Source organism: Vicugna pacos, chromosome 2, assembly GCF_048564905.1.
Source record: "Vicugna pacos chromosome 2, VicPac4, whole genome shotgun sequence".
Lineage (NCBI taxonomy): Eukaryota > Metazoa > Chordata > Mammalia > Artiodactyla > Camelidae > Vicugna > Vicugna pacos.
In genome coordinates, this window is record NC_132988.1 from 6,845,175 (window position 1) to 6,872,457 (window position 27,283).

General features: G+C 34.1%; 1 protein-coding gene across 1 annotated transcript in view; it reads right to left on the reverse strand.

Annotated features, from left to right (window-relative positions):
• FSTL5 (follistatin like 5) overlaps positions 1–27,283 on the reverse strand; it is a 625,236-nt gene that overhangs the window by 61,212 nt on the left and 536,741 nt on the right. Inside the window, exon 11 of the mRNA XM_072972286.1 lies at positions 11,330–11,479. Within this exon, the coding sequence (XP_072828387.1) occupies positions 11,330–11,479 (150 nt within the window). The remainder of the gene's footprint in view (positions 1–11,329; positions 11,480–27,283) is intronic.

Below are 27,283 nucleotides of genomic sequence, written 5' to 3' on the forward strand. Positions count from 1 at the left end.
CATGGTTTTCAGCAATATCATACAGCAATAACAAAAATCTTTCCAAACAACTGTCTTCAGGATCATCTTGGCTGTAACCCAATTTTCAGTCAAAAAAATATGTTTTCCTCTTGAAATTGTCAACTTTTGAAAGGGTGAAATTCCAGGTGTTGGATGTTATAAAATATCTGAAATTCCACTTTGGAAAATAAGCGATCAGTAAATTTAGACCATCAGCTTTTGTAAAAGAGAAAGACACTATTTTTCTCTCTCTCTCTCTCTCTCACACACACACACACACACACACACAAATGCTTGTCACAATTAAGTCCTTAAGCTTAATGAAAAAAGAAGGTAAACATTGTATTGCCAGTGATGGTCCTCTTCCTCCTAGGCCTCACGTCCCACGTGACTGCATCCTTCTCAACACTGAGCTCTTTGTCGCTCCTGCCCCTCTGCCCCTACACACAGAGCCTCTGGAACCCCCTCTCATGCTTCCTACCTTTGAACCTTCTGCTCATCAACTTTCTCGACCGATTTGTCAGAGCAATTTTTTTTCTTTTTTCAGTAAGCATTAGACAGATCATGACATCCATGTGCTCAAAACACTACAGCATCTTCTCATATCCCGCAGAGTAAAAGTCCAAAGCCCCTATAATGACCTGTCACTCCCCAGTCTGCTTTCTGAGACCCCCCTCCTCCTCTCCTCCGATGTCTCCAATCCAGATGCTCAAGCCTCCTTGCTGTTCCTCCAACACACCAGCCACGCTTCTGCCCTTGGAGAGCTTTCCCCTGGAACCAGGCATCTTCCACAGGTGCCCCAGCAGGTGCTTCCAGAGCACCTAGGCTGAGAATCCACCACCTGGGTGACGCCAGTCTGAACATCCTATTTCAAACTGTAACCAGCCTGCCCTTTGTGCGTTTCCCTTCATCCTCATCTTCACCAATCCCACATGAACCGCTCTGTTTTACCCTTTCCAAGAGCACTGATCACTTTCCATATTGTGTAATTTACATATAAATTTTAGCTATTTTATTTTTCATTGTCTGTCTCCATCCAGTGGGTTCTAGGCTCCAAGCAGGCAGACCTTTCGTGTTTGTGTAGCTTGGCGGTATAACCTATGCACTTAGAACAATACCTTGTAAATCATACACATCATTACATAGTTAATGACCCTCTAAATTGACTTAATTGGGAAGAACAAATCGCAAAATTGAACATGCCAAGAGCATCGTTATTTTTTTACAGTGAGAACAACTATACTCCGTGACAGGCTTATTATGAACAAAGTTTCGTTCCTAAATATTTTACAAATATAAATTATTTTTTTAATCTTCACGGAAGTCTTTGTTGTTGTATCCCATTTGTACAGATGAAAGTAAACAAAAGACAAAGGGAACCAAGTCCATCCCTTCCTCCTAGAAAACTCTCACTTTCCTCTCAAGATACCCTCACCATCCAACAGAAAGATGAATTCAGGCATCCAATACTGGTCCATATATTAAATATTTATACAGTGTACTATGATTCTTTTCTTAAGATAAAAAGAAATGTAAGGGATGTCCCAGGATTCCCTTCCTACAACTGGTCATCTTTCACTTTCCTTGTGTTGCATACACTCCATCTGGAGACCAGTGGTGTATATACATAGTTTGTTTCTGCAGCCACCAAGCATTTATCAGGAAAACTCATACAAGTCAAAAGACAATGTTCGAGACACAGGATTTGGAGAAAGCGTTGCGTATAAGCTTATCTTTCACCACAAAATTAACCACGTACACAGAATGCTGATCTAGTACCCAGCATAAATTTGTTTGGACTACCAATATTATTTTGATAGAAAAGTTGTTTTTAAACTTTACCTTGAGAAGCCTATGGAAATGACTGGAAACCTCACCACAACAGGCAAAGGCAATCCAGTTTGATCTCTTGAATGAGTCTGTGAGACGTTGTTTAAATAAAATGTTCTGATACCATAGGTTGGAAATTTCTCTCCCATCCCATAAACACTACAATTTTGTGTAAATAGTAGCTTTTGCTTGGCCTGGTCATATTCAGATAATTAAGCCACAATCCTTCTTCCAAAGATTTATTGGTTTATTAAACATATTCAGAAATATCTTTCAAATAACCTAATTCTGTGTTGTTATAATTAATGGTAGTGATCTACATATGCAGATCTTAGAATCCATGTTTCTTATTTTCCCATGTAAGTACTGTTTTCAGAGTTAATTTATCATGATGAATTAACTTCTTATTCTGCTCCTCTGTGAAAATGTTTAAAATGTATTATATAAGGTAATAACAAAAAGTTACTTGTTTCAGTTTTATCCAGATATTGATATTTTTATTTAGCATTTTAAAACATTGTTTAATAATACAATGATCTACATATTCAGGTCCTAGAATCCATATTTCTTAATTTTCTGCATAAGTACCATTTCAGAGTGTTATGGTATCATGATGAATTACTTCTTATCCTATTCCTTTGTAGAAATGTTTAAAATGGACTATATAATGTAATCACAAAAAGTGTTTATTTGCTATAGCTTTATAAAGATATTGATAATTTTTTCTTTAATAGTTGAAAATATTGTTTAGGGATACAATTTAGTTATAGTATGAGATTCATTGTCCCTTTTGTAGATCTATAAACCTCAACTCAATCCCAACACACCTAGTGTGATACAAATTTATCAGTATTCCTTAAGGGTGGGTGCACCAATTACAAATAACTTTAAACTGGTGCTCCACTGGTCATGGACCAGTTGTATCAGCTTCTAGAAAGACGGCTAATTTTGTAAAGAGGAAGTACAGAGAATAGCGACAAAGATGCATGGAACTGGAAGGGTAGCTTTGACGGGAAGAAACAGTGAAGCACATCTTGTTTATCAGGCTGACGAGGAGAGTACCAGCTGGCTAATTAAGTGAACCTAATTTAAACTAATGATGTGGATTCTCAGGATAATGTGTTAACTGCTAGAGGAGACCGCGGGTGACACTTAAGAATACCCGGAGTGATACAATAAGCCACTTCTGCATCCAAGCAGAACCTGATTTTGCTCTACAGAAAATAAAATGAGGTCAGCTGTTTACCAGGCAGTCTTTTACATGGCAAAACATCACCTGCATGTCATTCTTACCAAAATTGTTAATGGCCAGAAAAGCAGCAAACCTTTGATGTTTAAAGCAACGCCAAGGTTATAGATTACATTAAAAAATCGAGACCTTTGATTTTTAAGCGACACGTAAAAATGATATTAATGTATCCACTTAAAACAAAGATGCCCCAGTGGTAAAAATTTATCATGTTTGTAGAACCTTATGTGGTCAAGAAAATATTTGTCAGTTTAATAATAAAATATAACAGTGTTGCTCAAGGTTTTGAAATGTTTAATCCTGAAATTACATGTTTAATACCAATTCACACTGTCAAATACATGCAAAAGAAAAAGACAGAAATTTGATTTCTTAGATAAGGTCGGTATAAAACAGTAGGGATCTAGTTCAATCGGACTGGAAAAGAAAGTTTGAAAGATTAAATTTAAGTAAGTGCAGGGTTTTTTTCTGTTTGTTTATTTTCTTTTCTTTTTAAAAAATAAAGCAATTTGATTTTGGACTTCACTGTTCCATCTCTATGTGCACCCTATAAAAATTCTACAGTCATTTTTATCATGTTTGGCAGATGATTAAATTTTGAATATAATTACTATTCTTAGTCGCCACTGTTTAAATACTCAGGTTAGAAAAAGAAACAGATACAACACACCATCAGGAAGTAAAAGTTCATTGAGAAAAGAGGTCAAACTGAGAAAAGGTGCTTTACTTTTTGCAAAATTAAACTTTGCACCTTGCAGTTAACTTTGAGTATGCCCTGCCCTTGGATATAAATAAAGCTTTAAATCACAAATAAAGCTTTTTACCATTATTTTTTTAAGCAGCTAGAAATATTCTTTCTTTGAATTGTTTTAAAGCTTGAATTACTTGGATTATTAATTTACAAAACTAACGTTTCAATATCTAATCTGTTAAATCTCTCATTTACATGTTGTTTTTAAATTAGGAAAACCCTTGAGGGAATTTAGAATTCTAAGAGATGAAGTGTTTTCAAGTGAAAAACAGAGTCATTAGGTTATTTCTAATTCATTTTTATGTAGGTATTTTTGAGGACTAAAATTCACTTCCTCTAAGGTAATGTTAAGGCAAATATAAGGAAGTGTTATTTCATCCAGCAGTTGGTGGACTTCACGGAACTCAGTATCTAAATCTGTTCAGAGGCTGAAACTACACATGGTTGATAAAGAGAGCTTAGCCAAATTCAAAGATAGAAAATTGTAAATTTTTTAAAAGACAATTTTATGGGATAAATATCTAAAATTTTAGGTTGATATTTACAATCAACAGTAGACCTGAAAAAGTGGTCTCTTTATCAGAAAGAAGGTGAGATTGAATGTACCCAGTATGGAAATGTTCATCTCACAACCTAAGGTGGTCTCTGAACGTGTATGGAATAGATTGTTGCAGAATGTCCCACATCCTTGCAGCTGCTACTTTACTCTTCTTCTTTATAGCAAGGTATTCATTCGTTCCCTCACCCCACTTTAAAATCTTTTCTTTTTATTGACAGAAGGGTGATACTCAACTCCATCACATACCTTCTTAGAGCTATGTGAGCAACCCCGACACCGAACTGCCTTTTTGCTTCAAGGATTGAGTTCCCACATTTTTCCTACAATGGGGACCTATCTTTTATGTTAATCTTGGATCCTCCTGTTCTCCAAATGGAAGGCAGCGATAAAAAGTGACGCAATAAGGCTGATAAATGGTGGCACGGGGCAAGATACCTCAAGAAAAGATTAAAATTTGTTTTTGATAGTATGTTAATGAACTCAGGTCTGGTTGCTTGCTGCTCAAAAATCAGTAGTCAAAAGAGGCAGATGTTGGTAGAAAGGAAAGTTGCTTTTAATCAGAATGCCGGCAATCTAGGGAGAAGGTGGACTCGTGTCCCCAGAAGCCATCTCTGAAGATTATGCTCAGCCATGGAAGTTTTAAAGAGAAAAGGGGAAGTAATCTCAGTTGATCACTGAGATGGGGGGGCAGAGTCACCACTGTCCCTCATTGTGTGCAGGCTTGTCGACTTCTTGTGATCTTTCCTTAGTTGTTATTTTGTCTGCACGGTCTGTTCTCGAGATGACTGAAGGGGAAGCTAGGGAAGAGATCTGATTATCTATGAATTACTTACTCTTAAGTTCTTCTTTAGGCAAGTTACTGAGTGATCAAAAGATTTAAAAAGGTGTACTTAAGCCAGAGATGAGTAGATCATGAGGGCAGCTGGTTTAAAAGTTAGTTTGGGAGTTTAAGATTTGCAAATGTTACCCATTATATATAAAAATAGATTTTAAAAAAGTTTCTGCTGTATAGCACAGGGAACTATGTTCACTGCGTTGTAGTAACATTAAATGGAAAAGAAAATGAAAATGAATATATGTATGTATATGCATGACTGGGACATTGTGCTGTACACCAGAAATCGACACATTGTAACTGACTGTACTTCAGTTTTTTAAAAGTTAACTACACATGTAGCTGTGCTAAAATGATAAGGCAAAGGGGGTTTCCAAACAGCTACTTACAGAAGACAATCTGAGAATAGACAGAGGCTGTAAAACAGAGCAGGTAGAGGGAGTAAAACTGGAAGTCAACCACCAAGTCAGTGAAAATACGCGGTTTTAAATTAGTAGATCTCATCAGATTGCTTGCTAAAATGTTACTTAAGTTGGGGAAAACTTTCACCTGTAAAGCCATCTTGGACAGAATTTTCTGTTTTAGTTCTCTTAAATCAGTTCATTTAATTAGTCATAAAAACATTCCTTTTTTATTTCTCCTTGGGTTACATGTCATTAACTTATATTTTCTCTTTAATTTGTCCTTTCCCCCCACGTTTCCAAAATTTACTGCCATGACTTTCACCTTAATTCTTAGATCCTTTTACTCTCTGCTAAGATTGTGGTTATTATTATCTTCTCTTACTCAATTCTAATAGTGTTAACCATGCCTTTACTCCTTGTTCTTTGCCAAAATTCCCAGAGTTCCCTTTTAATTAGTTCTTTTTGAATAAATCATTTTTTACCTTTATACATTATTCAATTATATCTTTATATACATATCTTTTTACTTCCCTTCTTTCATTTAGAATATTCTGATTTTCTTCAGCTAATTCTAAAATTACCTAATTAAGTGTTTTATTTCCAACCTATTGTTTATATATTTTTATGAAGGTAGAAAAATTCCCTAAAAATACAGCCTTACTTGGATTCCACATTTGTACTCATGATTAGCAATATTACTTGATAGTGATATTCATATTTTAAATTTACATTGCAGTTGTTGATAGCTTAGCATTGTGTCAGAGAATCTGTATGGAATAATTTCATTAATATTTCTTGAAACTCAGTTTATGTAGCCCAGCTAGTGTTCATCTTCACTAAATGTTTCATGTAGTGAATGCTAAGGTCTGAATGTTTGTGTCCACCCAGAATTCATATGTTGTAATGCCAACCCTCAAAGATGATGATATCAGAAAATGGGCAGTTGGGAAGTGATTAGGTCATAAAGATGGAGTCCCTATGAATGGGATTCGTGCTTTTATAAAAAAATTACCCTACAGAGATCCCTTGCCCCTTCCACCACATGAGGACACAGTGAGATGGCACGGGCTATGAACCAGGAAGAGGCCCCTCACCAGATCATGAACATGCTACCATCTTGATCTTGGACTTTGCACACTCAGAAGTGTGAGAAATAAATTCCTGTGTTTATAAGCTAAGCAGTGTGTTGTATTTAATTAGCAGCCTGAATGGTGATATGAAATGATGCAGAAAATATTTAGAAGTGAATATTTAGTAATAAGGTATATTTAATCACTGCTGGATGCAAAAATTAATACTTATATCTGCTAGTTCAAACATAGTAATAATGTTCAATTTGTATATAGTATTAATTTTGTCTGTTGGTTTATCAAGAAGTATCAAATATTTCTTATTTTGATCATGTCAGTCTTATCTAGTAGTATGGCAATAATCACTTTATAAAATTGTAAGCAACCATGTATTTTTCTGTTCTTTTTTTTTTAAGTGAAGTCAAGTTTTTAAATCATTAACTTGCTTTAACTTAACACTTTGTGACTTAAAGTCTCTTTTAAAATCTGGTGTTAATAAAGCTACATCTGGCTTTTCATTTTGTTGTTCGTATATGCATGCATTATCTGGGACTGTTCTTAAATTTCAAATTTTTTTTCTTATTTTGGAGGTATATATGTTATAATCTGCGTATGGCTAGATTTTCATTACTCGGTCCAATGCTTTTTATTATCAGCTAGTTACTCCATCCATCTTCAGTTAATGTAATTAAAAACATGTTTAGTTTTACTTATACCTTGGTTTAAATTTTTTTTTTCTATTGGTCTTGGCTTTTTTATTCTTATTGTTTTCTTGTTTTCATTTCTTCTTTTCCCTTTGTAGTTATATGTAAGGTGTTCATTTAATTTTATTTTGTCATAGCAAATATAATATTCAAGATATAGATTCTTGAAATATTACTAAACATACTTAACATATGCACAAGCAATCAGTAATTATTCTCATTCTTAAATAATAGAAGAAATCTTAATATATTTCAAATAATATCAAACTTTTCTCTGTTTACACATTAGTGTACAATACTTAAATACTTTTATTTTTTGCTGTTTTTGTCCTGCATTTTCACTCTTTTAAAAATTTCAACCTTAAATTCAGGGAATATCATTATTATTGACCGTCACTATTTTATTAGATCATATGTTTAATAATTTACTTGCTCATTGTATATCAAACTTATTGATTGTTTAATTTTTCTTATTCCTGAAGCAAATAGTTTTCAGTTTCAGTTTTGTTTCAATTCATTTTGTTGATAAAGTCTGTATGTTTTGGCATCTGACACAATAAGTGAGTTACATGCTTTTTTCCACTGACCATATAATATCAGAGCATGTTTTATTTCCACTTAGTCTTTTAATATTATTTCACTTTCTTTTGGTGTCTATTATTGCTGTTGAGAAAATTGCCGCTGTTTTCATAGCAATTCCTCTCCCATTTTAAGATCTTCCTTTTGGCTGTATGTCTGGTTGTGCCATGTCAATATATTTGGATATTGATTTTTTTTCCACTTCAGTTCCATTGTCCTTTCTAAATCTGAGAGTATCTTTTATTTCATAAATTGTATACTAAAGAATAATGACAATATTATAAACAATAATGATAACATTCTTTATTACATTGTAGAAAGTTCTCATTCATTTTGACTTAAATATCAACTTTTCTCTTTTCTTTGTAGTGTCTCCTCTGGAATTTATCATTTCTACTGTTAGAAAGGATTTCTATTTTGTATGGAAAATAAACTTTATTTTTTATATACTTTTTGTATATATATTTATTTACTTTTTGTATAATATATATTGTAAGTATAATGTATAAATAAAATCTTATATATTTAAATACATTTGAGTCTCTCATTAGTGGTAGTTGTTTATGAAGTCACCAGAAACACTAAATTTCTGAATCCTGCACCATTGTTTCCAGAGGAAATGTACAGTTAGCTTCTTATCAGCTTCTGGTCACAAGATTTTCAACTCATCAGTATATATCTTGGCTTCATGAGTGTTATGAGTTCTGTATTGATCAGTTGATCAGCTGATCAATAAATAACTTGGTTTCATGAGTGTTTCTGTTCAGAGACACTTTAATATGCACAGTTAATTAATTAACATTAATTAACATTGAACTAAACAGTATTGACTCATGCCTGAATGAAGCTTACCATCAGGACACCACAGCCTTCCTGCACAAACATTTCAACCCAAGGCTCAGGTGCCATTTTGAACAGCAAAATTGTCAACAAAATATACCGTGAGAAGACACTTGTTCACGGTATGTGGGTTGAAACAAGAAGGCACCTTGTTCACCCTTAGCTGGGAGCACATCACGTGATACACTTTTCACCACTTTGCGCATGTCCTTGAGTGACTGTAAAATCATGATAAGTATTGCAGGTCTAAATAAATTTAAGACAGTAGCTGCATTTTAAATACAGAATCAACAATGAGAATCAACTGTAATCAACTACTCCACAGGAAAATCGGGAAGACTAACACTAGCTCCATGCAAACAAAATGATCTCGCAATTACGATGTACAGCCAAGATAGCCAGATGCAGAGAGTGAATACTGTATATTTCCATTTCTGTAATATTCCAAATCAGGCAATGCTGATTTATGATGACTGAAATTTACATAATGATTACCTTTGGCAAGGTAATAACTAGAAGGAGTAATAAAGCATAATTATTATTATTTTAATAACCAGATCATATGGAGAACCCATTCGGAATGAGGTCTAATTTTCTACCTTATAAAAATGTGCTAGATTCTTGTCTGAGGAATATCCACAGTCAGGATTATATCATAATATTTTAATATTTTATCCTTGTATAATGTCTTTTACATTCTCCTGGTATTTCATAGTCATTATAGGCACTTTGAAAAACAATATAATTTATGTGATTTTTATCATTGCATAAATATTTCAATATTGATATTCTCTATTAATTTCAAAATTTACATCATTGTCTGAAGATAGAAGTTATATAAATAATAAATGATGTTAGCTTTTCTCACTTTTGAATATCTAGTAGGTAATACATATTCAGCCAGTGTCGGTTTCTAGTTTGAACATTGAATTTACAGGCCAGCCTGATTATTCCTGAAAGAATTTCTAAATTTAACCTATTAGCTAAAGAGTCTTGATAATCTCAAAAGGAATGCCTGTAATTTGCTGGCTTTCGTTACAGCTGAAATCAAAGTAAAATTAACCTGGTCAAACATCCTGCAGTCTCAAAGACAGATGCATAAGAGGTGAAGTATACAGGAAAATATGTTCTCACCGTAGACACTGGGCCATGGACTGGGTACCCATGAAACCCGGAAACCCTGGAGACCTAGAATTTTCTAGTAGACAGCTGCTCATCCTTTACTCGTGGCTGTACTGTTGAATCCAATACTAGAAATTGAGCCACTATACAAGTTATGCACGGTATATTTGTAACCCTGGAAGTACCAGAGCTTTCTAATAGAACCACTTTTCATTCTTTTATTTGTGGTACCAAACACATTTCATAATGCGCAAATAAATGTATGCAGAATGGATAGGTGGGTGGATTGGATGAATTTATATATGAAGTTATTAAGAACTCTTAGAATAAGAAGCCCTGATTTTGAGCATGTTAGCAGTCTTGTGGTTCTGGGCAGGAACTGATATTAGAAGGACTGACAGCTGCTTCAATTTCAAACCAATATTAATGCAAAAAAAACCTTCCATAAATATCAGAAATGGTTAGGTTCCAGTGTGTCAGAAATTCTGATAGTAAACAGCACTTCCATATGGCAGGTGATGCTGTAAATGTTTTCTGTGCATTAATTGATAGAATCCTTAATATAACTTTATAAGATGTGTGCAGTTTTGCTCCCATTTAACAGACTATACATACCTCACAAAGCGAATTTAAGTTCATTTCCTCTGAGCTGAGACGCCATGAATCCTAACATTCAATGGCCCGGATACTGGAGCCAGACTGCCCGGGGGCAAATCCTGCACTGCCCCTGAGTCTTCGTGCAACTGAGTTTTAGTCGATAGCCCAAGTTGGACAGTCTTGGGAAGAGCTGGGCATAAAATAACTGGTGGCTCAAAAATGGAATGGTTTTTCATAACCATGGCCACGGCAACATGGAAACATGACAATGACGAGGTTGTTAGAGATTTTTTTTCTCTGTCATTGACCTATCCACATATTACTTGTTTTACTACTATAGTGAAATCTATTAAGTTCCTATTATCCAGTAAATCTACTATTGTCTCAGTCTTTGTTAAGGATCAAATGAGGAAGATGTAATTCTGTTTCTGCAACTGTAACTGGGAATACCTTAACTGGCCTTGGAAGTGGGACTCTCACTGCTTTAGACAGAATAAGCAATTCTGAGGATGATTTTTGTGTAACTGGTCATGCTGGCATTATGATGTGTTCGGGGAATCTAACTGTGGAAAACAAAAGCTATTTAAATCACTTCTTTAATTGCTTATAGGCTCAAGGATCAGAATGAGAGGAGAGTTTGCGGAAAATGCAAACATTTTCCAGTTATCCAAGGAATGAAACAAGTTATCATTGACAATAAAATAACACTGCACAAGTTACCTGGTAAAGACTATGATGCTAAAGTGAACGTTATTTAAAATTGCTTTCAAAAGGAGGAGTCATTCATACCTGAACAACTTTTTGAGACTGCACGTCAACAACAAGGACTCGATCCAAAGTTGGCTGTGCTACGTAAATGAACTTGTCTTTGACATTAACAGCTGAGGCCCACACACACCTCTGGACTTCATCTCCTTCAGCTTTGGGACAAACTTCATCCTATAATTTAGGAAATAGAAAATCAAATGAGTTTCTTAGATTATAACATGGGCATGGCCATATTATAGATAACATTGATGTTTGACACTTTACTATTTTTAGCATCAAAAGTTATATATATAAACATTTATATGTTAAATATATAAATATCTATTTATGAGTTACATGTGTTCCATATTAATATTGATGTCAAGTATATAAGTATGTAAAAAGTGTTAAATCAAGTAAAACAGTATATGGTGCCTATTTAAACTCATTAAATGTGCATAGAAATCAGTGTGCATTACCCTTCAAAATAAATTTTTCAAACCTTTATTGCTTATTTCTAGCAAGTTATAGTTCTTTCACTTGCCACTATCTGTTCATAACTCAGTCACTGCAGAAAAACAGAATAAGTCCAATGCTTCTCCCCCAAACCCCCCCCCAATCTCACACTTCTTCACCAGACATTAGATGCCACCCTAAAGTATATATTGAGCCTTTCAAAACCTCAGGGACTACCCCCTTAGCACATTCATGGTCTTTTCAAAAGCTACCAAATCCACTGCACAAGACTAAAGAAGGCTTCTAATTTGTGAAGAGTCAGATGCTTAGAAAAACGAGAATAAGGTAGTTATTCAGAGCTGTTACCTTATCTTTGATTTAGTATCAAAGTCAAATTTTACAGAATCTTTTAATCTACCCAAGCCTTTTTCTTTCTGCTCCTTTACCCTAGAACTGCCTTCTGGCTGAATACTGTGTAGTTTGTGTTTAGATGGCCATAAATGAGGCAAAAAAAGTTCTGTTTCTTCCTTTCAACATTCAATAAGTGAATGCTGCAGGTAAACATAAGCCTTTCTGATTCGTGTTGGCAGACACAATGCAAGTAGAAGAAATGTCATTTAGCTCATTTTTGCTTCAGGTTTTTCTTTTATTCACTGGTCTATTGGTTTTGTAATTCTTTCAATTTATTTCTAGTTAGGAAAATCACTAAGAAGAGAGACTTTATGAACTATACATAAAATACATGTGTAACGATAAACATTTATATAATGATAAAAGTATGATACACGCTAATTCTGATGTATTACTTGTTTCATAATTTAGGACTGATTGCTAATTATCATGTCTAATTCACTGTTTTGTGTATCCAGTTAATAATTCTTTTTTTTTTAAATTGACACAGTTGATTTACAATGTTGTGTTAATTTCTGGTGTATAGCACAGTAATTCATTTATACACACACACACACACACACACACACACACACACTCTCTTTTTCATATTCTTTTTCATTATAGGTCCAGTTAGTAACACTTAAGCTAAATTAGAATACTCTCTTCTCCAATTCAAACAAAAACATTTATTTTCCAGGAGAGATGTCATCCACCATTTGCATTTAATACTCATGAAACAAAATCAACAAAATTTTCATTATCAACATCACCTAAGCATTTCTTTTCATTAAGAGCTACAGCAGATAAACCACATTTGGCATTTAATAATTAAAATGAATATACCGTAATAACTCTCCTCAGACAGCACAACCATCATAATTGTTTTTCTTGTTTGCGTAACATTTGGTAAATAAACGTAAAAACCAGAGCACTTTGGAATGAGAAGCTCAGTACGTGGGTTGCCGTTTTTTCCTCCAAACTTCAGGTCTAAATTCCAGAGGACCTGGAGCATCCACTCATTTTTGAGATCCAGTCCAGAAGTGACCAGGTTCACCAGAACACCAGGTACATGTGATTCTCAGAACAGCATAGTTCTTCCAGGCTCCCAGGACATGAGCAAAAAAGTCTAAAAACTAAACATGCAGTGTACGTTTTGGGTAATTCTGGGGGGGTGGAGTTCAGCCCGTTTCATGGAAGGTGCCACAGTCATTCCAGGATGAGGACCAGTGGGTCACCCTGAGAGGTGTCTGTGGCATCCTTCAGAATGCAGCACAAACGCGGAGGCAGACGTCTGTCCTCCGCGCATGCCCAGAACAGAGCACGGGGTTGTACTTTCACTCATCAATTCACTGAATCATTATTGTTGACGTCCATTTTTCTGCCTAAGGATATTGAACATCTCTGACAAGGCCCTCTTTTGTGAGAATCAAATGCTGTATAAAATATGTCCTCGAGAGGCATGAAAAGGTGATGAAAAAGTTGAGGAAGGTTGATGAACGGATCTGAAAATGGGGAAATTGTTTACAAATTCTTTGCTATTGTGTGAAAGCTACCAACAAAACCTGCCAAACTAACAGAAAGTTTGAGTGACCTGACAGATCACTGTCAGGCAAACAACGGCTGAAACCAGGAGCAATTTCCACCCCTTTGTTTGCTACAAAACTATTGAACAGTAAAATAAATTGCGCTGCTGGGAATTATTTCCTATTTGTATGCTGTCCCCATAAGATGGCCCTGACTAGACTCACAATCATTTTTACAAAGCCATTAAAAGTTTCCTGACAGTCACTATGAATTTTCTTTGCTTCACTTTCTGCCATTATTTCTGATTATACTCTATTAGGTCTCATTTTACAAAAGCACTCTCCTTTTTTCGGATACACAGATTAATATTTATTTCTGTGGATAGGAATAGTAGGGGAACATTTTTCACATGCATTAGGCATTCAGTGGGATAAAAGAGAAGCTAAAAAAAAAATACCAGAGATGCAAAATAAGATTAAGATAATACATACTGATGAGGAAAATTGTCAGAAATTATATCAAAGGGTATCATTCAATCATTTTTATAGAAATGTATGCTACCCTTTGGAGTGAAAGAATTAATAAGGTTTTAGAACTAATGAGGATAAGTCCATAATAAAAAGACAATTCTAATGCATAATGAGAACTTAACTGTCTCCCTTTGGGTCACGTCCACATTTCTTCACATGTTTCCTGTGCATGCATTATCCCGTTCCAAAATTTTAAAGGAATAATAGCTACATCACTAGTAATGATGGAAATTTTGGTTTATCAATTAAAATAGTGTTGATGCTTCCTGATTTGCTACACAGAAGTCACAAATCAAACAGATGAATATATATACTCATCTTCTATGGGACTTGGTCATTTTCATTTATTGTACTGATTACCTATAAAAATATTTCGCCCACAAATCTCCAAGCTCCCATCTTTCCTTCCCCTTCTTCCTCACATTCCCCCTTGTGACATTCATGGTGAGGGTGAACAGTATTTATCACAAGCACCTCCATCTCCCTTGCCTCCAAACTCAGCAAGTTTCTGTGCTTTCATTCCTTCCTCCCACTCTTCTCTCTAATCCTGATTTGTCCACTATCCTTTGCCTTCAGAAAAAATCTGTCTACATTTAATTTATAACTGAGTTCTGTCTCCAGGGGTCTTTGAACATGCACATGTCCCTGTAATTGAAGAAACAAACAGTAAAGCAACATGAATCAGATTCATCCACCTTTCATTCCAATCACCCATCTACTTCTCCTTAGACTTCAGAGAAGCTGTTTGGAACTTTCATTCCATCTCCTGACCTTTCACTCTAAATTGTTCATACTTTATACTGGCTTTCGGGATCCTGTCTCTTCCGGAAGACATCTTGGCCTTAGAATTTCCAATTGCTCATCTTTAGTTCTTGCTGGGAAGCATTTTTTGAACACTTACTATGCAAAATAGATCATGCTTATAATTTCTGCCACAGTTGGCTATTTCAGACATGTGATTCTTTTTGGAATGATCTATCATACTTTTAAGGCCAAGATTTGCAAACAATGGCCCCAAGCCAAATTCAGCCTGCTCCCTATTTTGGTATGTAGCCCAGGAACTAAGAATGTTTTTGACATTTTTTAATGGTTGAAAATAAATCAAAAGGAGAATACTACGTTGTGATATGTAAACATCATATGGGAATCAAATTTACATAACAAAAGGATTATTGGAACACAGTTACACCCATTCATTAAATATTATCTTAATATCAAAAAAGCAAACAACTCAATTAAAAAATGGGCAGAGGATCTAAGTAGGCATTTTTCCAAAGAAGACATACAGATGGCCAACAGGCACATGAAAAGATGATCAACATCGCTAATCATCATGGAAATGCAAATTAAAACCACAATGAGACATTACATCACACCTGCCAAAATGGCTATCATTTTAAAAAAAAAACAACAAATATTAATTGTTGACAAGTATGTGGAAAACAGAGAACTCTCATGAAGAGTTGGAGGAATTGTAAATTGATGCAGACACTATAGGAAACAGTATGAAGCTTCCTCAAAAAATAGCTTCTGGCCATTTTTTGAAGAAAACAAAAATATGGTAATTCTAAAAACATATCCACCCCTACGTTCATTTCATCATTATTTACAATAGCCAAGATATAGAAACAACTTAAGTGCCCATCGACAGATGAATGGACAAAGAAGATATACTTTACATATGCCATAGAATATTACTCAACCATAAAGATGAATGAAATCTTGCCATTTGCAACAACATGGATAGTCCTACAGGGTATTATGCTAAGTGAAATAAGTCAGACAGAAAAATACAAATACTGTATGATTTCACTTATATGTAGGACCCAAAAAAACAGAACAAATGAATAAACAGAACAAAATAGAAACAAAGTCACAGATACAGAGAACAAATAAGGAGTTGCTTGCCTGAGGCGAGGAGGGATGGTGGGGGAGTGCATGAAATAGTTGAGGGAGATGAAGAGATACAAACTTCCAGTTTCAAAATAAATGAGTCACGGGGTGAAATGTATAGTGCAGAGAATATAGTCAATAACAATGTAGTATCTTTGTATGATAAAAGGCAGTAAGTAGACTTATTGTGGTGGTTATTTTGTAATGTGTAGGAATACTGCATCACTATGCTATGCACCAGGACCTAACATAGGGTTGTAGGTCAATTATCCTTCAAAAACAAATTCATAGAGAAAGAGAACAGATTTGTGGTTACTCAAGGCAAGGGGTAGGGAGAGATGGAATTAGATGAAGGTGGTCAAAACATACAAAATTCTAGTTATATGAGAAATAAGTACAGGAGATGTAATGTACACCATGATAAATACATTTAACAAGGCTGTCTGGTGTATATGAAAGTTGTTAAGAGAGTAAGTCCTAAGAATTCTCATCACAAGGGAAAATATATTTTTTCATTTCTTTTTTTATTTATATGAGATGACAAATGTTCACTAAACTTAATGTGGTGATCATTTCATGATGTACGTAAGTTGAATCATTATTCTGTACATCATAAACTTACACCATGTGATACGTCAATCACATCTCACTAAAACTAGAAGGAAAAAAACATAAATTGTCTGTCTACTTTCATGCTAGAATGGTAGACAAAGACCACACAGACAGCAAAGCCAAAACTATTTTCTCTCTGGACCTTGCAGAGTATAATTTTGCTGATCTTGATTCATAGGATATAGCCCACCCTGGGCTATATCCTATTAATTAATTTCTATCTATAACAGCTTCTTTATCTTCTGTACCCTTAAAGGTGACTTCAAGAGAGCCAGGCCTCAGACTTTATTTTTCTGCTCTGTTTCTTTGACATTAAATTCCTTTAAGAGCTCATTCACTCTCTTTGCCTTATTATAATCATGGTTAGATGACAACCAGAAATTAATCTTTGGCTTTACCATTCACCAGACCATCCTCCTTCCCTCTCTTTCCAGAAAAACTGTTCAATGAGCAATTTAAAATGGAGACACAATAGTGGAAACAAAAGTATTCTATACTAAAGGAAGTATTGAAAGTGATTCTAAAATTCGATATAAACTATATTTTAAAATGTGGAATCCAAGCACACACTCATGAACACACGCAGAGATACGTCGATGATAGACACATAACTACATAGGTGCTATAAATAAATAGAAATTACTTATCCAAGCCATCTAGCTAAGGTTTGGTGTAGTTTAGAGAAGTTTGAAAAACCAAGTAGCTCTGAAAATAACAGAAAGGCTGTGGAGTAGTAAAATAAGAAAGAATAAAATTGACAATGATAATCGTGTAGAAACCCATCTAGAGAAGCTATGCATAGTTGACATGTAAAACGTTTTATTTAAAAATGTTTAAAAGTAGACTTAATCTTCGGAATGCCAGGCCTGGGAACATAGGGAACCAAAGCACTGAAAAGGCAGGCTAATTAAACACTGATAGGTTAGCGTTCTCTAAGATACAAAGAAAAGTTCACATATCTGTTCTGCATAATTTGGATGACAAATGCATTCTGTCATCCACGTAGCTGTGAATACAAACAAATTGGCATTCACATTTCAAAGAAGACAGTGGTAAGTGTGCAACAAATAAGGTGACCCAAGACAGATACACCCAATTTGGGTACTGAATTAAGCAGCATTGTGGGTTCCTCCAAGGATGGTATATATACATCCTAGATACAGATACGAGATACGGACATGTACTAAACTACTGATAAATTAATGTTGAGTCAAAAGAGGAGAGAGAGGGTTTGACGTTTGATAAAAATCTACACTTGCAAACTTGTAAGACGTACTGGAAACCTGGTTCTCTCACTGGTTTTGATAGTTCTCATTATGTTACTTTTCTGCTTCTCTACCAATCAGGTTCCTGAGACTGGCAGGAGAGTCCTCTCCCTTGGCAGTAATTGAGAATTGGGGACAGAAGAGGGCTTTTGCAAAAAGAAATTTTAAAAAATCTTTCTCAAAATATATAACTGTAATCTTCATTGTTCTCCAGCAAATGGCCTCTTCCCCAGCTAGTGTTCTCATCAAAATTTCATAAAACACAGTGATTTTCCACAGCAAATAAAAAGCACATCACATATTTTATTAATCAAATTCTTATTAATCTATGCTCGGCAGCCATATTTCCAACACCTAGATGACTCATCCTTAATTACCATGGGTCTTATTAATTTTCTCCTTGGAATTTTCATGGCATTTATATTTGGTGCCACATAATTGGGCCTTTAATCATGTACTACTGTTCTCACCTAAAATGCTAGACTTTGCTCTTCTGACAGTTCTACACCTTCCAACACACTGGCGAAAGTGCAGTGTTTCCTCACTAAATACACATTTAGGTGTCACATGTCATAGCACAAAAAAAGGGGAGAATCACAAAGTGGATATTTCTCAATCATGACATTAAACCCTAGAATGTCATGTCATCTAGGATCATTGAGAAACAGAATCCTAGAGCAGCCTTCAAAATGTGGTGTGTGGATGGCTGCTACTTGGCATATCATTTGTCACCAAGCTTAGAAATAGAATAGAAATTGAAAATAATTGTCAAAATTGAAAAAAACTGTTACTAGGCCACTGCGTGTGCCACCATCCCCTGTTGCTTCTTCTTGCAAAGATCAAGGGTTGTCTTCCACTTAGCAATGGGCTTACCCTGTCCCTACGTGACAACTTTCCTCTTTTTTTTAACTTGACCAAAATTATGACCATTTGAGTTTGGATCCCTGACTTGACATGAATAAACCAATCCTAGATCAGTCATGGGAAAGCTTTCATACCATAAGCAAAATAAAATGTGTAGCTAAGATTCTATCATCTCCACCATTAAAAATAAAAACATTGAGATTTTCTTTAAAAAACCCCACTATTTAAAAAAATCATGTTACATTTAGCTCTTAGATATCCTATTTTTGATCATTAGTCTATCAACACATTGTCTGAATGTAATACTTTTGGTATACCAGATGCCTTAACTTCTGAAGCACTGGATCCACTTAATTTGTTATTCAATATTTCTTTCTCAATTAACTGGATATTAAATACAGTAGTCCAGTGAAAACAACACTTAAAATATTTGATAACAACTTAATATTGCTATCATATCCATGAGCATAATCAGTGGACCTGTCTCCTTGAAGAGGGTTTAGATCAGCGTGGTCTAAACTTGCCTGGAGGGTTTCATGGGATGGAAGCTACCTAATGATTAGAAAAAAAAAAAAAAAAAGATTGAACAAAAGCCAAGGTGATTGTTTCCCACATACGGTTTAAGAAGCTTTTTAGCTTTCTTTTCTTTTCTAGCTTTCTCTCTCTCTTTTAAATAGCTTTTATTTTTTAAATCCAAAACTCTCATAATCTGAGTCTATTTAGATAAATAGAAAAGTGAATAATGAAATATTTGAAAAGATAGTGTCCACTTTATCAAACGCAATAGGATGTAAATAATTATTCTCAATGAGGGTTTGTTCAGTTTATCATGAATGAAGGAAATGAAACAAGGGTTCTTTGTACTGGACTGGAATGTGTAGGTTGGGAATCTCAGTTTATTTTTATAATCATGTGGAAACATATATATTCAAGGTTGAGCTATTTTGTATACACTAGGTATAATGTATTCTTTTAAATCTTGCAAAGCAAGATCAAAAAAAAAGCACTCCATCTTATAATAATAACGTATTAAATAATTTAGTATCAATGGCTATCTCCCTTACTGGTCCATTTTTTTTAAAAGGCAATGAGGGTTAAAGTACTTTTATTGATTTTTAATTGAGATCAGTGCTTCTAATCCAGTGATACAGCTGCTTTTTTCTAAAATTAGATATATTCAATTTATCTAATTTTAGTTTCCATTTAATTTATTAAAATGTCATAAATTGTCTAGTTCATACTAGTCAAAACACAAGTAGTCATGGTAATTTAGGGGCTGATTTGCCTCAATTTGCATATTATAGAAAACTGTCAGGTAGCGTGATACTGATTCTAGGATATCAAAGTACAAAGATTATATTGTAGAAATTTTCATCCTTCCGTTTAACATAAGGAGAATGTCTTTAATTTCTTCAAGTATTATAATAAAAATTGAGTTGATAACATTACACTATCATAAACCGAGGACTGGTTTCTTTTCAAAAATAATGTACTAAAGAGAGTTAAAAAAAAAAAAAAGCAAGCAAAGTTAAAAAAAAAATAATAAACAGGCTTTGAGATCAACCAGACTTAAATGTAATCCAGTTTTACTACTTACAGTAGCTGTGTAAATACTCCTTTTAAGTTTTGTTTACCCCACTGGTATAATAATATTACCTTTCATGTTGTATTATTATGTGGGTTAAATGTAATCATGTTTGGAAAGGTCAAATGATCAATAAATGCCACTTGGTATTTTCATGTAGAAAATTCTCCATGAGCTAACATTTCACAAAAACTGTAATTGTTTATACATTCTTCACACAAACGTTTTCCTCAATTTCCCAAAATGTTTTGGAGAGTTTGCTGTGGATAGTTAAGAATTTCAGTGAGTTATTTTAAATATACAGTGATGGTTGCATATGTGGTCAGAATTTTTTTTCCTTTTTATCATTTGGCAGTTCTGTGACATTAGGCTAATTATTTGACTTTTCTCATTTCCTTCTCTGGAAATTGAGAGTATTAAATTAGGATTTGTCCATTGTTGTCATAAAAGAAAAATAATTCAAAGCTCTCTGAATTAATTTGACTCTGCTTAAACAGAAAATATTTTACCAATTTATAAAAATATAGTGTTAGGTCCACCCACATTGTTGCAAATGGCAAGATTTTATTCATCTTTATGGCTGAGTAATACTCCATTGTATATAGAGATACCACATCTTCTCTATCCAGTCATCTGTTGATGGACATTTGGGTTGCTTTCATATCTTGGCAGTTGTAAATAATGCTACATCAAAGATAGGCGTGCATGTATATATTTGAATTAGTGTTTTTGTGTTCTTTGGATATACACTCAGCATTGGAATTCCTAGATCATATGGTAGTTCTATTGTTAGTTTTTTGAGCAACCTCCACACTGGTTTCCACAGTGGCTGCAGCAATTTATGCTTCTGCCAACATTGCACAAGGGTCCCCTTTTCTCCACATCCTTGCCAACATTTGTCATTTGCAGACTTTTTGATGGTATCATTTTGAGAGGGTGAAGAGTGAATTTAAAAATAAATTTGTAGAGTGTTAAATTTCAAATATCTACAGAACATAAGAGAAGAAAACTCTCGACATTTGGTAAACGCAGGACTGGATGATTAGTGTCTTGGTTCTCCCGGTTCTTTTAAACGAGCCAGAATTCCAGCTAGGAATTGGTCCAAGTGTCAGTGAGCACTGAGAGTCCCAGGAACAGAGACTTCATGTCTGTTAGGAAAACCATACATCTAAACAGTGGGGAGACCAAATTAAATACCAAGACCACAGGTTTCACTTTAGGTCCAAGAATTAGTAAATAGAATTTGGCAAAAAGTCTTGAATTAAAAACTAACATTAAGCAATAAAAGAATTAGACAATTACGGCAAATACAAGAAAATGTAAATTATATGGACTCACAAGGTTCATGGTGTATCAACCCAATTAAATGGCAGTGCGGCTAGTTGGAATTAAAGAATTAGCTGTGTTTGTGGATTTTGTTCCCCAATGTGATGACTTGATTTGTACAGGAAGAATGGTACTCTTTTGTAACTTTGTTTAACAAAGCACAATTAGTAAGTTGGTTAGATGAAGAGGAAAAATCATTAATTTTCTTTCTTAGTAGATAACGCATGATGTTAACTGAACATAAAAAGAAAAAAAAAGCATGGGCTTTAGTATGTAAATCTCTCTAAAATGTTGAAAAGTTCATTATAATTATGACACCACTATGAACACTGTGGCATCATGGGAGGATGTAGGTCACTTCTTTCAAATACCTTCTGTACTCTAGTTTCTTTAAGTAACAACTGAGAATATCTGTATAAATGATCTGTATCGTTTAACAGACTCTTATAGTTAAAAGATCAATAAAACATTGGTTTCAATACCCAAAGTGTATACATCCCCCTCTACAATTTTTTCTGACAGCTGGATATCTAGCCTTTCTAAAAAACTTTGAAAAGAGAGAGATTTTTTATAAGGTAGTCCTTTAAATCTTGGCTGCTGAGTTTAAATCTGCCTCTTTATAACTTCCAGTCCTTAAATTTGCTGCTTCTTGAAGAACCAAAAAGAAGAATCTGTTCGTATTTATTTACCTTGATGCTTGAAGATAAATTAATGCAAACAGATTCATTTAAAATGTATTTTAAAAACAAGCAATTTTATTTCAACAGATTTCACTTCTCTGTGTTCTGATCATATTACTATAGAAAATACAGATTTTGTAAATAATACCTATGAAATGGATTATCAGGCAGGCAAAGAAATGAATTTGCAGGATCGGATTGAAGTACAAAGCTTGAGGTTTAGTGTTGGGGATCATGTTACGCCATGTTAATGAAATTATCCTTAAACTTGAAGGGATTTCGCGTAGAATTCTATTCCTCAATGCTTTGAAATTTTTATATTGAAGTGGAGTAAATTAAATTATTTCATACTGTTATAAATTGTAGGATAAAGAGAAACCAAAGTTTTCAGGAAAAAGGTCAAATAATTTGAATGATGTAATATCAGAAAATATGTAAATTTGCCTTCCCTTCTCTAAATAATCGTCTCTTTTAGTAGTGATACATCAGTTTTGGTGATGCACGTTTTACAGGTTTCTCTTTTTGGGGACCTTAGTTTAGGAGAAAGACAAGTTTTTATGCACTCCGTCCTTTCTAAGCATGTGCATGAAATCTCTCCCTGTGAATGTCTAACTCTGTCTTGGAACTGTTTAAAAAAATGTTGATTTAAAAGCATAAACTGAAGCAATTTTTTGATTGTTGAATTATCTACATTTGTTCAATACAGCGTAATACCATTTAGGAGCTGAACGTTTTTCCTGAAGTACGTAATCTCGCAATGCAGATGGCAAGGTGTCATTCTGATGGGAGTCCCTCATCTCACTGTATTGTCCAGCCCAGGAAGCCTTACACGGAAGATAGGCTTACTTGTTTTTTCAAGACTATTATTGACTGGAAAAGAATTATTCTGAAATGTGATAGATTTATCTTCAAAAATTATAAGGCTGTTTAGAGGATAATTATATGCACGCGTACTTTTAAACTGTATTGTAACTCACACGTAAATGTGTCCCACATTGGAATGCCTACACTGAGGATCATTCAACTGTATCTTTCAGGTCAACACTCTTTAAAAATTATTTTAGTATAATTTATATTATTTACTGGTTCATTATTATTATTGCAAATGATCTTATATTCTATTTCGTACAGGTATGTCATGAAAGGATCCTGCCCAGATAATTCATACACACTTGTATTTTACAATGTTTGTATCCACTAAATGAAAACCATGAAAATCCACCCATTTTAAAATTATATTTTGTAAGCCTTTAGAAATACATGTTACATTAAAAGAATAATTTAGCTCTGTACCTGACTTCTTTATAGGTAGAAAGATACAGATGAAAGTTACATTTCTCCTGTCCTTTCTCTTTAAAACTGTATCTTTATTACATTGCTCACAGAATTAATATTTAGGCTTATCTCTTTTCACTAACAAATCTGATTTGCATTCTAGAAAAATTCTTGAATAATAAAACGAAGACATTATGGAGTAAGAATCAGCAAAACGACCCCTGTGATTTAGTTCAGTGCAATTCCTTTAAACGTATACCGATCATACAATTTGATATGCTATTATTTTATTGCATCTTTTAAGTTTTCTAAATAATTTCAAAAGAGAACTATCAGACATAAGACACAGTTTTGCAAAATCATACTTATAAATAACTGTATGTTGAAAGTTATATTTTAAAGAGCTACTTTTTTAATAAAAAAATGATGCTAGTATACGGATTGTTAAATATGCTAAGCTCATTTTCTTCCGCTCTTATCACAGGGAATATATTTTTCTTCCTAAAATAGAGGTGAGATAGGACTGACGTCTTTTTCAGGACAGAAGAAAGAACGCTTTGGAGAGAGTAACTAGATCCGGTTCTGGAAATAACACTCACTCGGTGGTGATTTCAGGCAACTTCTTAGCTGCCAGTGGGCATGTCACTCCACAGTGTCTCATATTACATCTTCGTTCAAGCGGTACAGGTGGGATTTAAGACAGAATGGAACAGACGCCTAGTTGCTTGCAAGTCCTATATAACTTTCAGCTTTATCCGTTAGTTTGCTAAACAATCCATAATATATCTTTAAAAAAACACCTTAATAAAAATTTGAAAATCAATTACTGAATTAGGAAAAAAAAGTTTTGATGGGCAAAAATCAGCAGCTTAAATAATAAAGGGATGAACACTAATTTTGAGGTTTAAGTTTTGTTTTTCTTATCATTCTTTTTTTAATTAATTAATTAACTAATTCATTTTAATAGAGTTACCAGGGATTGAACCCAGGACCTCATGCATGCTAAGCATGTGCTCTACCACTGAGCTATACCATCCCCTCTTTCTTGGCATTCTTATTATAGAGTTGTATCTTAAATTTCCATATGGGAAACATAAAATCATTACATGATAAAGTATATGGAGAAATGCAAAATTGTCATTGTAAACTTTCAGCAGTTTAAAAAATGTTTAACAATCCAATAATAAATATTTTCTTTAATGAAATAAAATTGAAGGCATTCATTTACTGTATTGTTTTCCTTCCTGTAACATCTGTCAAATTATTCCCACTAAGATTGATGACCTATCAAAATATGAAAAAGATACCAAGGCAATGACAAGCCTTCAGTGTTAAATTACAATTTTGACAACTATTGTTGAAATATTAAATGTAAGCAATGAGAAATCAAACAAGAAGCCAGACTATTAAAATTAAATAGAAATATTATGAGGTTTCGAGAAAAATACTGAGATTTAAATAAATCATTAAAATTATGAATCTAACTCTCAAAACATTACAATACTTATGTAGTTTTCAATGTATTTAGAAGGAATAGAAATTAAGAATTAAGAATTCTTAAGAATTGTGTGATCAAAATTATCATCTTTCAGAGAGGAACACCAATAGAAAACATCTAATATTGACAATTCAAGAAATATCATTTCTGAGCACATAAGGTGATCAAATGTAACTGGTTGCATGAAGTCAGACTGGAGATAGAATTGCAGGGAGTAAGAAATTATTACTTTTTATCTAAGCTTTTTTGTATTACTTTATTTTTACCATGCGAAGCTATTATTTGAAAAATTCAACAGCTACCTCTTTGCAAATAAAACTAAATCTTAGACCAGAAACAGCAGGCTAAGAGCCACATAGTGGACTTATGTGATTTTGTAAGTCTCAAGTAAAATAATTTTGTATTTAATGATATTTGTAGGAATAACTTTTGTGTTAAACTCTTCAATTTTACTCTTAAAAGGTTTCTATTGAAAGGTCAAATTATTATGAGCACATTTCTCTTTAAAGTACATAAAATGTACTCTTACATGTATATAGTGAACCCTTATATCTCACATTAAAAAAAAGATTTTAAAGTGATGGCCAATAGATTGAGACACATACATATTCTGATCACATTTATCCAAGTAACTTGACTGATTCTTATCAATCCTCTTTTGAAGATTTAATATTCTATCTTAGATAAAACTTCTTGACCCAGTTAATATGTTCTGTGACTCCATTAAAATGCTGTTGCAGAGCTAAGGGTCTGGTCTAGGGGTAGATAATAGCTCAGTGGTAGAGCATGTGCCTAGCATGCACAAGGTCCTCGGTTCAATCCCCAGTACCTCCATTTAAATGAATAATTCTTTAAAACATGCTGTTGTACAGTATAGATGCTCCCCACCTGTTCCTCCATGTTAGGCTTGCATACTTCAAATATATCAGAAGCACAACATGACAGTTTCACAAGAGTGTGATGTTTAATGAAAGATTCAAGGGCCTCTTTAAATCCAGGGCTTCAAAGGCCAATACCGTAAATTTATTTCTTTTAACATCTACAGAATAATCTTCTAAAGGCAGAGTTAGAGGTAATTTACATTACTCTCTTTGGGAAGCTCTTTGCAGGGTATCACATAACCGAAAAGGGACGAAAGCGTTAGTTTTTATCATTCTCTAACCCTGTGGAAATTAAGCCTTGTTTGAATAGAGACCCACTGAGAAAAGAGTAAGGGGGAAACATTTCGATTACCTTTCTGAAAAATACAGTGGTACTGAATTCAGAAACTTGCTCCATGGCTTCCTTGGGAAATGAATTGTCTGCGTGATACAAAGGGGCAGGTGTTTTAACAATTATTTTTATGGATAGAGTTTGGAGAAGTTGTAATTGGATTGGAAACAGAAGGGAATGCTGACAAGGGAATTTGGAGTTATTACCAAGGGGATGGAGAAGTGCCCTGAAGGCCGCGCTGATGGGAGAGGGGGCACCAGCAGAGAAAGAAACGAGGAAACTGTGTTTCCCCATTTCTAATCTCAGTTTCAGTTTCTTTCTTTGTTGTTGCTGTAGTTTTGAATTTTTTTTTAAAAACCCCTTTATTGTGGTATGACTCCTGTACAGTAAACTACACATATATCAGATGTACAATTTGATGAATTTTGATAGATGTATACCTAAGTATTGTGGACACTATGGTCAACCTGTTTCTGTGTACAGATTTCATTCTAATATAGCACTAATCGTATTTATGTGTGAAGGCCAGGTGATTTTCTCATGTGGAAATCCCAAGCCTAGAAAACAGACATTTTAAGAGTGACTCATATCACACTTTCTGTAGAAAATGGGCTCCTCTGAAGTTAGCACCATATAAGTTGCATTAAAACCAGGAATAGAATCTTCTAGTCTTAAAATATAAGACCCACTCATGATGAGATTTGTGTTGATTTTCTTTGAAGCTCTTTTAGTCCCTATGAAGGAAAAAATAACAGGAGGGTGTGTGTGGAGAACAGCAGGTGGACGTGTATTAAGTAAACACAGAAGTAACCTAAGGACAAAGTATTAAAAACTGAGAGTTGTAGATATGGAAGACAAATCCCTTGAAAACCAGAAGAGCAAA